General features: G+C 29.3%; 1 protein-coding gene across 4 annotated transcripts in view; it reads right to left on the reverse strand.

The window, feature by feature from the left end:
- The window catches only part of LOC121118779 (prolyl endopeptidase FAP), a 373,925-nt gene that overhangs the window by 24,926 nt on the left and 331,099 nt on the right, over positions 1 to 17,900 (reverse strand). For all 4 annotated transcript variants that reach the window (XM_071888738.1, XM_071888737.1, XM_071888739.1 and 1 more), the window contains 2 exons: positions 12,320 to 12,489; positions 2,193 to 2,245 (listed from right to left, as the gene is read on the reverse strand). In XM_071888738.1, coding sequence (XP_071744839.1) covers positions 2,193 to 2,245; positions 12,320 to 12,489 — 223 coding nt within the window. The remainder of the gene's footprint in view (positions 1 to 2,192; positions 2,246 to 12,319; positions 12,490 to 17,900) is intronic.

The following is a 17,900-nucleotide window of genomic DNA, read 5'->3' on the forward strand; positions in this document are numbered from 1 at the left end:
ATTAAATGTCAATTAATTTGGAGTATATTATAATTTGATGTGATTACTGGTATGTCTTTGCATGAACATATTCTACCTAAGTAGAATGGAAAGCCTAGTCAAAATTGCAAGAATTGACTAAATGGTTAATATGAACTCCGCATAAGAGTAATTTTTTGTCATAAATACATTTCTTATTCCACAAACATCATCACATAAGAGCAAAATTGATATAAATTATTAAACTGTACGATAAATATTTTATTCTTAGAGAATTTCTCGGATATGTTAAAAAACTTATGGAAAATCCCTGTAGAAAAACTGTATTATAGAGGCTCTTAAAATGTAATTGAAATAATTTTGAGTTTTGTTGAAATGAATAAGCACTGGCACAAATACAATTTTGTGGTCTTTTTTAAAGTGCTGATTTGTTTCTTATAATTAATTAGCTAATAAATGCTATATATTTTTCATAATGGTCATTTTTATGTAGTGTGGTATATTGTAAAAATAGATCTCCAGGTTATTTAATAAATGGTGAGATATGAGGTACTGAAGTATAATTTATTGCATTTACCTTATCAATATGAGAAAAGTATTTTGCTCTTTAGTTAAAATAAGTGCACGCCAAAAAAAGATATCGTTATATACTCATTTCTAGTGCTGTAATTCCTTTCAATTTTTTTGCTGCCCCGGTTTTTTGAAATTGCAGTTAGCAGTTGTCATTATTATATAACTCCTGAGTATTGAACATCCTTTCTCAAATATATTCAAAACCTGATTGAACATTAGTGTGTTCTCATAAAAAACGATGCCTTATCCCTGCAGATTTTTTACGGAGCTATAATTGTAATTTTTGTTGGACTTAAAGAAGATTTGAGGATCGATATGGGAGTAATTCTTGCCAATTTTTTTGTTTTTTTTTGTTCTCCACATACTCCCTGGTGACAGCTTATTGAAGCTGATCTCCTACAACACATTCTTCAAATTGGTAAAGTTACCATGTTGATTTTCGGTTTCTTTTTTTAACATGACCCTTTGTCTGTAGAATTATATTCTCGGAAGGGGGGCTATTTACAAAAATCCATAGATTAAAATTTTTTGGAAAAAAAATTCAAGAGTCCATAGCTCTTCGCAAAAAATTGAATATATACAAGATTTTCATCACTACTCGTTTCAGTGTTCTCGTGGTATCTCCAAAACAGGTAAATAAGGAGTTTTTTCATTTCCCTTTAATTTATGCTGTTGTTGTTGATTTTTTGTGTATCCGTTCTTTTCCTTGAGTCCTTTTGTACCATCTATTATTTTTCTTTCTATGGTTAAACTCAACTCTATGTCAACATTAACCGTAACCCGAGTGATAAGCATATCACTTGTTGTACAATATCTCCCTTTAGTATAGGGAGATCATAAATATGATAATTATTTTATATTCAGTTTTGTCATAATAGTCGTATTTGAAAATCTTGATTTTTTATTAGGTCGTATACTGTCCAGAGATGAGAAAAAATCCTTACACTGCAATTTTGAATAACAAGTCCTTGAATATTTTAATTAAGCCCAGTTTAAGTCCTCAGATTTATTTCGAACTTATTTCAATTCTATAATTATTGATAGGGTTCATAGTGTCAAGGCTTTTCTTAAATTAAGTATAAAATAGCTATTAAATCCAAGTCAGGTTGCAAGTCTTTAAATGTGACATAAATATGGATTCATGCTCAAGTCAAGTCGCAATTCTAGAGTCCATGTTTCCACCTCTGATATTCATTGAAAATACTCTAAGCAAGAAAAGACAGTTGAAATAATAATCAAACATAATTATAAATTGTGTTAACTTATTCACAAACCCTCCATCAATTCATAGAATAACAATGACTAGAGATGCCACTTTTGTAGAGAACACAGAGAATAATATTGTAATTTTTCTCTACAAATATTGTATTTATAACAACGATGCTATATAAAAGATAAATATATTGTAGTAAATTCATATCAGAATTCAATATGATAATGCTCTTTTACCATTGTTTTTCTCCTTTTTACTAACAACTTCTTTGGCAAACACTACTTTTTTATTACACATATATTTCTAATGTATTAATATTAATGGATTAAAGCCACTTTTTTATCGAATAAGAGTTGTTGCATAAAACTATGAATACATGAAGGTGTTAGATTTTTAGTTAGTCTGTTATTTATATAAGAATACTTACCCGGTTTGAACTTCGTAAATTACATATTTGGCGAAGAATGAATGTCGAAAATTCTGCAAAAAAAATAATAATAATAGAAATATAAAAATGGTATAGTTTAAGTCAAGTGATTATATTACAATGGTTTTCTGACATTTATTTATTGGTAATGTTTTTTCTCATTTTTTTTAGCAATGATCGATCATCGATGATGATGTAACTGTCATCAAAAGGACACAGGGCTGTCAGCTTAAATAAATGTATTTATTTCATTTGGAAACAAATGTAGGAATAACACTCTTTTTCAACATGGTTTCCTTGTTCTTCTAAACATATAAACAGTTATAATAATTTTATTTATGAAATTATAAAATATGGAGATATGTATGTGAGCAAAATACTCCTTGATAATTTTACCATAAGAAAAAATAATTTATTTATTGAATCAATCAAAGAGATTACCCTTTGATGTCTCATATAATAGAAATAGCGAAGTCACTATAATTTATATTTGATCCTTCTAAAAATGAATTGGATTTACGGATGAATGTTTAAAGGAACATATATTATGTTTATTGGAATTTAGAAAAAGATTTCCGTTCGACATACATCGCAATTCAGTTTCTTTAATTTATATTTATAAAAATGGAAGTAAAAGGCAAAGTAATCAACAAATCAACTGTCATTTATTCCAACAAATCAAATGATAAGAATGGACCTTGGTCATCCATATAAAGTTGATAGTTCGTCTAGCTTTTGCTGAATTCAAGACAATCGATAATTGATAAGTTAAGATTGTTCCGGCTAATTTGGGTATATAAAAATTAAAAATAGGTTTGTAAGTGTTGAATCAGGAACGGGATCAAGAAAAGGCTGTAGATTTTACATCCCAATTTTGTAACTCTTTTAGCCAATATAATTGAGAAATTAGCGTAAATCGAGATGGATGTGGAAATATGGATGAGTAAGGGTTTCCACCTCCACTTGGAGAAATGAAATGCTACGGAAGGAGGATCATTGAAATATCTGGTCTGAAGACTTGTATCTAATAATGATATTTATATATTTTCTCGATATTATTAATGCAATTCTAATAATTGGGACGTACGTTTGAATGTTGACGATGTAAACTTTGAAAATAGCCAACTACTACATATGTAGAATTATAAATTTTAACCACTTCCGGATGGTAAAAAAACAGTAACCAAAAATTTGCATGCTAACTCTAACAATGTTTAGGAGGAAAGCTAATCAGCTGTCATGACGTTTTATGACATTACCTACAAGTAGCTATTCGAGGAAGTAAATAAACATATGTCCCACTCCTTATATAGAAAGATCACAGTATCTCAATTACGAATTCTACTCTGAGTACAAAAAGAACTTAAACTTACAACTAGAGTTGTACCTAAAACGTATATAAGCCTTCTTATAGATGGTAATCTGAGCGGTATTTTTATTTTTCAAATATTTTATAATTATTCTTAAAATATTAAGGAGAGAACATCTAAGAACAAACAGTTTGCTCATGAAAGAAACACGGATATTCTTCTAAACATTTTGAAAATTATCAGGATTATTATGGCATTTTTTGGTTTCAACTTTTAACGTATCCACAGTTCATATAATTTACAACTCTATATATAACTCTGCAACTCAGTGTTACGAAGATATTTCATGAGCATACACATGTAATTACTTAATAGTTATTGTTAGATATTGTTTCTTTAAGAATTAAGGAACTATGATAGCAGCTATGGAAAATGAGAATATACTTTTCAAATTGCCAAGTATACAAATTGCAAAGCTATTTAATACTTAGAATTTACAATTATATATATTTATAGGAGAAAAAAACATAAAGTTGAGTTACTTTTCAACTAATATTTCTAGTAAATTTTTATTTAAAAAAATTAATCTTCAAGGATTAGGGATAACAACATCACTGGCCTGACGATCCAAGGGTATGTTATTTTTCACTCGAGGTACTAAAAACATACTCCCTTGTCCAAACAGACCACATAAAAATATAATCGATATCTTGACTGGTTAAGGATAAAATTATATAGAACCATCCTTCTGTGTGTTATGTGCGCATCCAGGTACTTCTTCGATCTTTTGCATGCTCGCTCGCTTTATATTTTTATCGGAGACAGCAATTGATTTCTGGATGTTGAACACACAGAGTGAAAAACATATTGTTAGAGATGTGAATAGTTTCTAAATTTTGCCCAACATAAATTAAATATATATATATATGTTGGCAATAGGAATATGAATGCTCATATAAATTATTCCTCCCTACTTTGAAAATTCTACTAACGTATCAGCAAGCAAGAAGCTAATTTACACATCCATTTTGGACCATAAAAAGTCTGTTATCTCAGAAAAAGAGATATTAAATAAGCTTAATCTTTGTTTCAATGAGACCAACTTTTGTCAATGTTCAAATTATTCACAAAATTGGGTTTTTTCTTTTGATTTAACTCATCAGTAGTAGGATCCAGAAGACAAACTTGCTTTATTGATATATGTCATCAGATATGTCTTTTATTAAAGCTACCGTATTTTTAACTTATACTCTCATTTTTACATTCACTGCAATTTAAACAATGTGCCCATCCATTCATATTGTACACAAAACAGTGAGCAAAGAAAATGAGACTATGCCACAAGAGCAAATATCTGAAGATGATGATGAGGCTGTTCCCTCAGTATCAACTAGCATTTTCTAATTTGCTAGAAAAATCCATTTTCTTGTTATTTTATGTTTCCGGTGTTAATTTGTATAAAAACATAATAAACAAAAGATTCCAGGTTAATTCCTTTTGGGCTACCGAAATCTGAGAAGTACCTGTCGGAAGGAAATTCGAAATTTTGCAAGCCCTGATGTGTATTTATAATGATATCCCAATTATTAATATAAACTATACTATTGATTCTTCATCACACTTAAGGCCTAATTGTGCTTTAGAATGCGCATTCTATTAACAAGTAAGGGATTTATTATAAGATGCCATTGTTGGAGAGCACGATGAGAAGGCATATATACTATAGTATTACTGAATGAGGACCCTTGCAAACATCGCCTCCCTGTTGGATGACTTGGGAGGAAGAAAATGAATAATGGCTACACATACCTTAATCCTGTACATTTAAAACAATATTACTGCATGAAAAATATTATTTGTATATTTATACACATACATATTTATATTATTATGCATGTTAAAAAGAATTTGCAGGAAAAAAAGGCGATAATTCTGCTTTCAGAAGAATATGTTAGTACCAAAATGATCTATTAAAAGTGAAAAAAAGAAAAACAAGCACCAGCCGTTTTTCCTTTACTAATAGATACACAGTATTTTTTCCCTACAAAAATCACATCTGTAACTATACTATATCTGTAGACTCTTATTTATTATATGTATGAATTGAGATTATTTTATTGTTTGATCTCAGAAATTACAATAATGTAATTTTGTATTAAAATATACCCTATTGTTTTGTTTTTTATGTAGTAAAAAAAGACAAAAGTACATATAAGAAGTTTGTCTAAATTCTCTACATATGATTATTTCCCTTTTCCATTTTTTCAGAAAAATAAAGTTTTTGTTGATATGTCTCTCCATATATTTCTCAAAACCATTTTCTCTGAAAAATAATGTGCAATTTAAAAATTTAAAGGCGTTTATTGAACATAATACATCCCTATTTGTTTAAATATTTAGTCTTTACTATGTATGTACTAACAGCTTGAAAGAATGAGCTATTTGATCTCATTTTTCTCTTACTGTAAGTATGTATACTTTAGTTAAATTATTCAATTCTACAGTCGTAACTAAGACAAAAGTATATGTTTTAAATTAAATTTATTACTTGACATATAAAACTACAAATTGCTTAGGTACGCAATTTTTGCTCAAATAGTTTTTTGAGAATTATTCAATTAATGGCTCGGAACATTTTTTTATTGAGTAATGAATATTACATTGCTGCTAAATATAGATGTAGAGATAAATAATTGAAGTTAATGCATAAATTAACTACATAAAATATTAGTGTTGAGCTGTGTTTGGTAAAGTTTTTGAGTTTTGATCATTAATCATTACTTGAATATTTCAAGTTTTAATTCATTAAAGTTCAAGTTAAGTTCAAATAAAAAATTAAAAAATCGAGTCAATGGCAAAAAATTATCGGCTTTAAGAAAGTTGAGTTTGTAAAAACTCTGTCCAAGACAAATTGTCTTTCCCATCTCGTGTAAAATGATTCCTACTGGATTAATTAGGATATTTCGTTTGATAATTGGTCTCCGACAGTGGATCCACATTTAATCATTTTTCTACTGTTGACGGTGATTGAACAATGCTATGTTAGGCAACTTTAATTTTTATCAATTTCAAATGTAAATAAGCCCCTGTATAGAGTAGAAGTTATCACTAATTCATTAAAAAATAGGTCTAAACGTATGCTAGAGATATAGGGTGAGTTTATTAATGGAGCCTATATTGCTTTTGAAACCGGTAAAATGAGTCAAATTGACAATATTAGACTGGTCCCATAAAGTTATTACAGTATTGGACAGGTCTATAATTTATGGACCGAATTACAACACTAGTATGTATGTAATTTTCTATATACAAACATGATAATACTAGCTAAATTATAATTTGTTGTCTTTACAACCAATAGTAACATAAATATGCAAATATGACTGAAAAAAAAAAATCGTAATAGAACACTATATTACACATAGTTCCGTATTAACAATTATTTGCTACATATGTAATATGTACATCCCATGCAGGGATAAGGTTTATTTGAGTTCAAATGTACTTTGTATTTAATAATAATGTGCTTTTAAAAACTGTTTTTATGATATTTACTACAATTAGTTTATAGTCTCATAATGTTCAAAACAATTCAATTGATATTTAATTTAGATATATTACAATTACAGTTTCTCTCATGGGATGGATATTTCTCTGGGTTTTGCACCTACGAGAATTAAATAATATAGGTATATATTAATCATATTTAATTAATTAAAATAAACAGGTAATAGTTATTAAACAAATATTCCATTGATACACAAATACTTTTGGCCCGCGGATTAAGTTGTGTATTTCACAATTATACAACCCCCAGCACCCATAAAAATTAGCTTGTTTTTCACTTTCTATTAAAAAAATTTGTTGCAGGTCAGATTGGGTTACAGTATTCAAAATGTTAAATTTGAATTGATTTATTAATTTATATTATGATTGATTATGAAATATAAAAAAAAGAGTAAGTAACTATTTACATTTCAAAACTAAAGTTACTTTAACGTTTGTGAAGTGTATCCAATATATTATAACTAGAAATAAAATTTCATGAATAAAAGCTTTAAAAGTAAATTTTTCTAAATCATAAGATCAAAAAATTATTTAGACCGCAAAATATAATTACTCCCTATATAATTATAGTTGTAAAAATAAGACGGTAGATGTGCGCTACACTTATTGCAATTGTAATCTGAGCACTGTTTTATATATTTTTCAAAGCTGTTATCATTATCATCTTATTCTTGAAGAAATAATCATTAGAATAAAATATTTACTACTGCGTGTGTTCATGAATGACGAAAATTGAGGATTTGTTGCGGATATATAGTCTTAAGTCCTTGTTGGACTCAAACTAAAATTGAGGATAAACATCGAAGTAATTTCTACCTATGTATTTTAAAAATACAAAGTAGGATTTGTGTTTATTTCCTTCATCTAATAGCTGATTGTAGCTAATCTAATAAAACGTCCTGAAAGTTAAAGTACTCTACTCCCAAACATTCATAAAATTCTCAAGTTAATCATGTTCCTTTACGTTTTTTTATTTTTTTCGTGGCGACACATCATATTTTCAACAACTATACATTTAAAACTAATTGGATTTTTTTTTAGTAAAAATAGTATGAATTAAGTATTATAATTTTAAAATCCGCAACATTGCAACCGTGACGTAATGTTTCTATCATATAGATTATCCAACAGGAAAGAAGGAAATGAAAAAAAATCAATTTCCTTTATTTTTTATAACTATTTTTACTACATTAGGAAGAGAAATAAGAATATTATAAAAATACAAGATTTCGTCACTTCTCCTTCAAAATTGAAAAATTGTGCAACTCCGTATACTGTAACTTTGATAATTTTTTTTTTCGTATTTCTTTTATTAAGAAATTAAAAAATCGATCCTGCTGTGTCTTCACAAATATTATTATGACTTAATGATATATTTTACATATTTAGCGGTGTCATGATAGTTATTTATCCCAATAAACGAGTGTAATTTTAAATATTGTTCTAAAAATTATAGTGTGATACAAATATATTAGTCTGCCATCATTTCTGCATGTACCCCAACAGCTTCAATGCAAGCCAGGTGGGTTTTTTGGTCTTTAAAAAAGGAAAATGAAAGACATATTTTGTATTTCTAAACTAATACCTTTAATTTATGGTATTGTTATAATTAATTCTCTAGATTCTCCCATAATAACCCTAATGTATATGATACTACGTCACTATTAAATATAAAAATAAATTTAGTGGGTTCTATTTGAAAGGCTAATTGGAGCCAAGTTATGTATCAGTAATCAAATTATGAATGGTGGGAAAATTTCCAAACCAAGCGGTGTCAGAAATAAAATAATAGTTTGTAAGTAGGTAATAATAATAGCTACAATTTGCAAATCGATACTACCTATGAACTTTTAGAATTAATTCTATTCTGAGTGTCTCAAAAGTTGTTGCTAATTCCCTGCTAATCAAATAGCTCTGTACTAGAATAAAGGTTTTAAACAATCTGACAAAACGCACCTATTTACTAGACGATATTTATTGCAGATGTCAATTCTGAAGTTCATATATTTAAGCCCATTTATCATCCATGACAAGTTCATCATTTCCACTTGTGATGCATACAATTTTTTCCCCTAATCGAATAAAAATGTACTCTGTTAATTCTATTAGAAAGGTGAATTTATGGAGGTTGCATCGTTAGTTATAGAGAAAGTCATAAATCCATCAGCACCTCTAATAAGCAATAAAGTATTTGCAACCAGCTCAATTTGGTAAAAATTGGTAACAGCTTTGATTTGCTCTGGGGTAGTATTTTTATTCTGGGGTATCTCAATCTATCTCAGAAAATATAAAACTCTGAACTTATTAAAACTATGTTCAATACAACTTTTGTGTAGGAAAAAATATCAATATTTGAAGTAACTTTGTTTTTTATAGTGAAAATATATTAGATTTGTATTACAAATAAAAAAATTTGTTAAGAAACAGCTCGATTTTGGGTCTTTTTTTTTTTGTCTCATTTTTTAATTTCTTATTGATTATTATATTTATAATAAAAAAATATCTCTCAAAATTCTCTAAAAATGAGAATTTGTTCTTCAACATAATTACATCATGCAACCAAATTCATGTCTTGGAACGCCCACGGGCTAAAAACCACATTTATTATTATTACCCAAAATGCCCATTAATTTTTTTAATCGTGCAGTAAGTTTTGAAGTCTTTTTTTAAATCATGTTTTTAGAGTATAATTTTGATTCAGAGCCATATTTCGAAACAAGAAAAAATAAAAAAAAATAAAAAAATTATAAGTAATAACAACAAAAACGAAAAACTTTAGTATACAAAAGATATAATATTTTCTAAATAATCTTGAGCACAGCTTCTACAAAATGGGTCTAATCATACGAAAATCAAGTAAAAGGTTATTTATGGAAGCTAATATTTTTTCATATTTTATTCAATTGCTTTATAGTCTAGCTAAGACTAAAAAATACACATGATTTTACAACTAAAAATAATTATTTCTTTGTTAAAAACTCTAACTTTGACTAATACACGAGAATATTCTTAAAAATATACAACAATACGATTTTCTTTAATGTTTCTTTAATTGGTCCGATGCAGTTGCCCTGATTAAGTATAAGTAAGCATTAATGTAAGGGTTGTATATTGTAAGAGAAGGGCAAATTAGCTGCGATCAGCTGCGAGAGAAAGGAAATAAACACAAATTTGAACACTTTTGGGGAAACCTCCTATCAAACTTGAAGTATGGAACGTACAATCCGAAGACACCTTACTAATTTTTACCGAATAACAAAAATATTGGACGGTATTCTTGGTAATATCAAACCTCAACTAATGTTGGCTATAGTTTTTAAATTTGCTTAAGTTGATTATTAGCACACACTCTAATGTACATTGTATATCCTACAAAGAACTATTTTCCATTCACAGTATGAAACAAAAAGGGGGGTTTGAGTGAGCAATTAAAAGCATTTTTCTATCAAATGTAGAAAAATAGTTTTATATGTAATATAATAATGAGAGCTCCACTCTCAAAAGATAATTTACTCTTTTCATACGTATGTACTACATTAAATTCCCTTTACAGAACTGCCTTTTTTCCTTATTATCAAATTAAAAGAACTCAAAGTTATCGATTTACTCATTTGGTAGAAGTAATTTATTTACATAGTGGTCTGCAGATAGAGGTTCATCCAAGAAATTATATTAAACATAGAACATCGTCTGTATTACAAGATGTATGAATACATTTTTAATATTATCCGACAATTGACCAATATATCATTTCATGTGCTAGCCCTTGTTCTGAAAAACTTGACGGAGACACTTCTTCACTGACTTACAGCTATTTAAGGAGAACTAGAGAAAATGACAGGAGACAGTTGCTTTGATGCTTTACCATGAGGGCACCAGCACCGAAATGTATTTGCAAGTGGGTGCAAAATTATACTTTGGTGAGTCCATAGAGAGCGTAAACCGATTTTGGGTTCAATGTATAAGTTTGTCTTACATTATACTTTCTCTTTCTATCTCAAAATCGGCGACAACGACGGCGAATAATTGAAATTCAATTATAGGAACCTTTTAATAAAAAGAAGATAACTTTGCAAAACAGAAAATATATTATTAGAGTAGGAGGAGAGGGATCTCGAAGCAATTGATCACAATTACTCGAATAAATTGCAATGTAGAATTACACGATCATTAGAGTGTGTACTGTATATTTCTATTTATGTACATATACTTATAGTAATTTTCTGTTTAAGGAGTTAATGTATTTGATGATATAAAAGTTCCACTCCATGATACATATTATGTTCATCCTGATATTATACTTTAATGGTTCAAATTAACTATATACAAGAAAAAGACGGATTGACTGTGAATAAATTAAATAGTTTTAAATAAGCCTTATTTTTCATTAAGACCAGTTTGGAACTGTGACCCTTTTATTTTCCAGAAATACTTGATAAGAGACAAATTCACAACCTCTTCCACATAACGAGACCTTACATTTACTTTTATATTCTATAAAGTGATAATTATCCGAATATATCGAAAATGGTTAGATCCATCTCCCCTTCTATATGGTTGCGATATTTGAATTTCAACTATCTGCTGTCGCTGTACGATGTGCCCCAGATCTTTTTTTTCGGGGAGGAGGGAGGGGTGCAGGGCAGTGACTATATTTGGTTTTGTTTTGCCATACAATAGTTTAGCAATTGAAGAAAAATATTAGTTTCAAAAAAGATCCTTCATTTGTTTTTATTCTTGTATAATAAGACCCATTTTGTATGTATCTTAATCAGGATAGCTTAATAAATAATTATTTTTTTATGGCTGGAATTTTGTTCATCAATTGTTATTAATTTTAATTATTATATACTTGTATATAGCTATTTCACGTCAAATTGTGACTCAAAATTATAACTAAACTCTAAAAACGTGATTTTAAAGAAAAGGATCTAAAGGCCAAAACGAATACAGTTGAAGCTTTTAATGGTTATTTGCGTATTCCACGTCTTAAATAACAATGATTAGTGAGAGTTTTAGCCAGTAGCCGTTTCTACACCTGAATTTTGTTATGTAATGTTATGGGATTTCATTTGCAGTCTTTGCAGTTTCCTTCAATATTTCTGACTTGAGTAACAAAATCTTCCCAAATATTATTCTGAACTTGTTGAGTTTAAAGTTAATAGGACTCTAATTTAGTACCATCCTGTATTTTTTTTTTATCATCTCACTGTTAGACAAATTAGTAAAGAAGAGAAAAAATTATCTTACCTTTATGTAGTTATAACCTAAATAAATGAATTTTTTATCTGCAGAAAGAGAGTAGATCTCCGGTTGAAGTCGATTGAAAGTCTGATTTGAAACCATAACGATACTTTTTAACGTTCTTACATCAAGAAGGGAAATACAATTGAATTCATCACGGAAAAGAATTTCATTGTCTGAAAAATAAATGAAATAGGGACAAGTTATTTTTAAGACACTATATGAGATAAGATTAATCTATAGAATATTAGTCCAAATAAATAAAAACGTAACTTTTCTTAATTTGACAATTTTCTGAAAATTACTCTAACTAAGAGAAAAAATATATTTTGAAAATTCGTTTTTAGTTGGACTCAAATTATAAAATAATTATTATTTTATTTGGTTTGCCAATCTAAATAATTTTAAATAAGACTTATTTTTCATTAAGACCAGTCTTGAACGATTTTTTTCCATTACACAGTTCTTCACCAATTTTTTCTATGATCCAATATAGACATAACTTTTTTAAAGGGCCAAATTAATTTGTTCTATCATAAATCATAATGCTTATAGACAGTTTTAGGATTTCCATACGAAACCCCATTACTCCTAGTCGGCTCCTCCAAATTTAAGCCAAACCAATGTAACATAATAAAATTCATTTATTCTTGATTGGATTGCTATAAATTACCGTTTCTCTTTCTATATCAACATTTTCTCTTCTTTTTTGTTCTTATTATCGTTATTTTCATAAGTCTCATCTGGCCATTGCCAGTTAGGCCCTGCGGTTGGTGGATTTTACTTGGCTTCGCCAAATTTAAGACATAACAATATTTGTCCTACAGACCGTTCTGTCCATACATCTTTCCTTTTTTAATAATATTTTATTTTAGATGAGTTACTTCTTCTCATTTGTTGTAGTCATTTACCCAATCCCCCTTTTTAATTCGTTTTCAATATAGTTCTCCCTTTTTCAATAAGTACAATAATTCGTTTATTGTATTTTTATTGTGATTTTTCAAATTGACAACCCATTCATAAAAAAAAACAAAAACACTTTAAGACACGGGGAATCGTTCTTGATTAATAAAAAAAAATCAACTTATTTGCTGAAAAAAAAACTTTGCCCTTCAGAGCCAAAGTATATTTGTCTGATCAGAATTAAATATAATTCACTGTAAGTAACTTAAAATTAAAAACAACTTTTATTTTATGTTTAAAATCTGTCTCAGTTTTCGTAAAAAAATTAAAGTCACCATTTTTTTAGAGACGTGACTCATAATTTTGAACAACTTTTATTTTATGTCTAAATTTTGTATCTGTCTGCATTTTTAAAATTGGGAACTTCTAAATTTCATACAAGAATTTTTAATGTAATTATGATATGTGGAAATTTTCAAGAAGTCGAATTTAACCAAATTTGATATTTGTTACATTTACAAATACAAACTCGACTCGACGCAGAACTCAAAAACTCGAATTTGTCCGAACTTCACGCATTCTTTCCCTGTATTAACAGCAGTATTCTGAAAAATACATAAATTTATTTAAATAGAAGTGCCTTTGATCCAAGTTATTTGAAGTACAAGATGGGTTTTAAGCAAAAATTTGTATTGAAATATAGGTTATTTTTATATACGAACTGGTTAACAGTTGTTGGTGTGCCACAAGAGCCTCTTCAAGCACAAGTTCTTTAGTTATTTCTAAATATGTACCGATAGCACCTTTATGGACGATCCTGATTCGTTATTATGTATAAAGGAATTTCATACGCAAGTAACAAAACTGTTTACTTTTAAATGTTCGACTTTTTATTAACTACGGAGAGCAAAAAAAATAAATATATCAATCATAATTGTTAATAAAAGTAAATTTAAAAAAGTATATTTCTCTTGGTACTCAGGAGTTAATAAAATTAGGGTTAGCTTATATTAGGGAGTTCACCCCTCAGCCTTTGATCTAATTTCAACTACCTCACTGCTAAAAAAAAAAAAAAAAATTGCGACATTAACAAAAGATTATTTTATAGTATTTTACTGGTTTGTCCCAAAATGAGATAAAATGTTCTTGAACTGTCTACAGTTCTTGACTGAGATTTATATGCTTACCTATGGAATCGAAATATGCATAAGCCAGTGTTCGAGTCCGGACTGTTGTATTTTTTAATGGAACCAGAACGGATAATGATGACTCAATCTTGACTTAGTTTTGTTATAAACAGTAATATTTCGACAAACTTTAAAAAAGGAATGTATAGTGAGAAAAATAATCAATTGTTTCAAAGTAAACCACTCAACTCAACTTTTTCCTTTATGGACCTTAAGCACGACTCATGACTTAATTCAAATGTATGGAGCACTAAAAATGTGGTTATTTCTTCATTGTTACTTTTAAGTAAGGATGGGTACGTGTCCTACCCTTAACCGTGGACTGGTACTCGGATAATGAATGAAAAATATCCCTGCATTTACCTGTAAAAAGGGGAGTTCGGCAGGGAAAAAAAACTTTCCAGGGGTAATGTTTGATCAAACGAATCTGAGAATTCTTTTTCTAAGGGAAGTTCTCATTTTACTCTAATAAACTTTCGAAATTGTTTGTATATCCTACTTTCGACAATAAAAGAAGACCTATTTGTTTAAAAAATAAAACATCCTCACTTATTCTATTCAGTTTATTATATGATAAGAATTATAAGATTTTTTTATTTTATTGTTGTAGAGCATATAACTATTTATTCCAATGTATTTTAATATCATCAACATAAAAAATCTTTGTCTTGGTATATTTTATTTTATGAGATGAAGTGTGAAGAAAAGTGTGATCTTTTTTCGAGTTGCCATGGTATGGACCTGGATAGACCCGTAAGTGGTACTGAAGGATTATTTGATCATTATGAATAGAGTCCAGATGATGATTTTATAGTGCATAGCCTTCCAATGCAATCATTAAAGGATAATGAAAGTTAGTACTGTACTTCTAAATCTATGCATGAGCCGTCATCTACCGAGAAGAAAGGAACTTTTTTTTCTGAAGAAGTAGTCCAAAGTCAGGATTTTGGCAATCTTAAAAAAAACAAACTTGTAAGAGCAGTTCTTTTAAAATGGTAAAAGATGTACAGTCTCTGTATCTTTTTTTTTCACATAAAGACTTTCTTCGTTTAGAGAAATTACATATGCAACAAAACATTTTAGTCTTTAATTAAATCCCTAAACAAAAGTTCATATAACAATTAATTTGTAGGGTGTGTTAAAAGATAATAAAAATACTTTATATTAGTTTATCACATTAAATAAAAATCTTCAATAAAATTAGTAAAATGATCTAGTAGAAAACAAATTAATAAAAATTATCAAAACTATACAACTAAAAAAAGTATGATCAAGACAAAAATCACAAAATTTAAGCAATGTATGCACAAAACTTTTTAAATTGTCTGTGGATGCGTAGGAGACGGCAAAGAAACATCATATTACCTTTCAAACCATATGTGTAGTAGCCTCTCAAATCCCCGGTGAACCTCCAAGTTAGATTAAAATAATCCGGAACTTTTATGGTGAAAAACCGAGTATTTCGCAGCAGTTGAAATAAGAATAGCTCTAAATTCTTTACTTCGGATAGGGTTGCCTTCTGTCAGCTACTCTGCTATCCTACTTCTACAGCTCGAGAGAGCTAACTCTATAGTGCGAGTTTTTGTAGGACCACTCTAAATATTTGAAGTGAGCCTGAATAAAGGAATAGTAGTCACGAATTTATAACTTATTCCTGCTATGTTAAGCAATATAATTTTTTTCTGTATATGTAGTGAAGGGCAGTCCACAAAAGCATTAATAGCAGGTTAAACATTTCTCCTCAGTCTTTGCAAGAAGCAATGAAGAATATACATCCTGAAGATATTTGAAATTACTATGTAAATCGCTTTCCAATTTTATACTTTTAGAAATTGAACCCATGATTATTTTCTTCCACGATATGGGCAGGTCCAATATTTTTAAGAACGTGTAGCAGATTTTGTCAACTTCCTCCTTATAATTTAATGGAAGAAACATTCTCAAATGCCATAGAATGGGCATCATGTGATTGTCTGCAGCTCTCTTTAGTGGATAAAAAAAATCCCATAGTTGATCATGGACTCGTTGCTCAAATCGTAGGAGGAGATAATACCCTTCGATAAGGCTAGTCCTTCTAATTGTTTTGGTTCCATGAGGTTTCCAAAATAAAACTTATTTTACAGTTCTGTCGCACCACATCAATGGTGAAGGTGGATGAAAATGACGGCGTTACTTTCCAAATACTCCTATGTGCAGACGCTAAAGATGGAAATAATTCCACCAAGTGATCGTTTATAAAATATGTTCCCAGTGTAACCCATGTATACATAGGGTGTGAGGAAATAGAAGCTCGTCACTCAGTCTCTGGATGTCTCGAAAGCACTTTAGCACTTTTCAATTAGCACTTTTTGATAGACTTTGGGAAATATTCTTGAGAGCAGAGATAATTATCCTCCCACAACAGATCTAGGTCGTTTAATTGACGGTAAATAGATCCTATGAAATAACTTATTAGGGTAGGACTATTCTTCTTCAGTTGCCCTCTCAGCGAGCCAGGGAATATCTGTTACCTTATATAATACATAAGGAATAATATGGAAATTATTGAAGTCAAACTTCTTCTGAAGATTGAAACTTCTCCATTAGTAAATGGGCACACATACTTTTTTAGAAATGTCCAGTTTGAATAAGAGGCACCTTTTGTATCCCATATAATTCCCAAAACTTCCACTGTGTATTTAATTGAACAGCTGCCAATTTGAATATCCTTATTTGGGCTCCATTTTCTAATAGGAAAAATAACAGTTTTTAATAGCTGATTTTCAAACCGTACCTCATTTCATACTTCCTGAAAAATTAAAAATACTTTCAGTTTGTTTAGTTAATTGAGCCTCATACTTAGCTTCTAACATCAATATGACGTCGTCGGCATAAATATCTAGGTCCCAAGATCAACTCTAACCCCCTTGAATTTCTTTACAATAGAATTTCCAAGATCTTTTAGTGCAGCGACGAATAATAGGGGAGTTGAAGGACAATCTTGACGGTAACTCTTTCTTAAAGTAATTGGGTCGCTTTCTCCATCCCCCATCGAGAAAAATTTGACTTAACATTGAAGAAAATAGGTCTAATTTGATTAAAGTTTTCTTTTGGAAGTAGTCTTTTAACTGCTTTCAAAATATAACTGTGTAGGACAGAATCAAAGACTTTGCTAAAATCTACAGCTATAAATGTCCAAAAGTTCCCTTTTTACGTACAATTTAAACTGCAGACTGTACATTACTTGAAATGTCTGAAATCTTCCTACTCTCTAACAAGCTATTCTGTTCCTATCCTCGAACAAAAATAATCAGACGATCTGGTCTTCGAGATGATTATCAAAAATCTACGCCCTTTCTCCTTTGTTAAGATTCTGTAATCCGAAATTTGGTCCCCAATTTCGATCCAGGTTATGTTTTACCTAATATAAAGACCCTTAGTAAAAAATTTCTCCACCTAAAATTCTACAGAATGAAGACTACTGTCATCGGTGAATTAATGCAAAACAGATTTTCCTC

Source organism: Lepeophtheirus salmonis, chromosome 5 (genome assembly GCF_016086655.4).
Source record: "Lepeophtheirus salmonis chromosome 5, UVic_Lsal_1.4, whole genome shotgun sequence".
Classification (NCBI taxonomy): domain Eukaryota; kingdom Metazoa; phylum Arthropoda; class Copepoda; order Siphonostomatoida; family Caligidae; genus Lepeophtheirus; species Lepeophtheirus salmonis.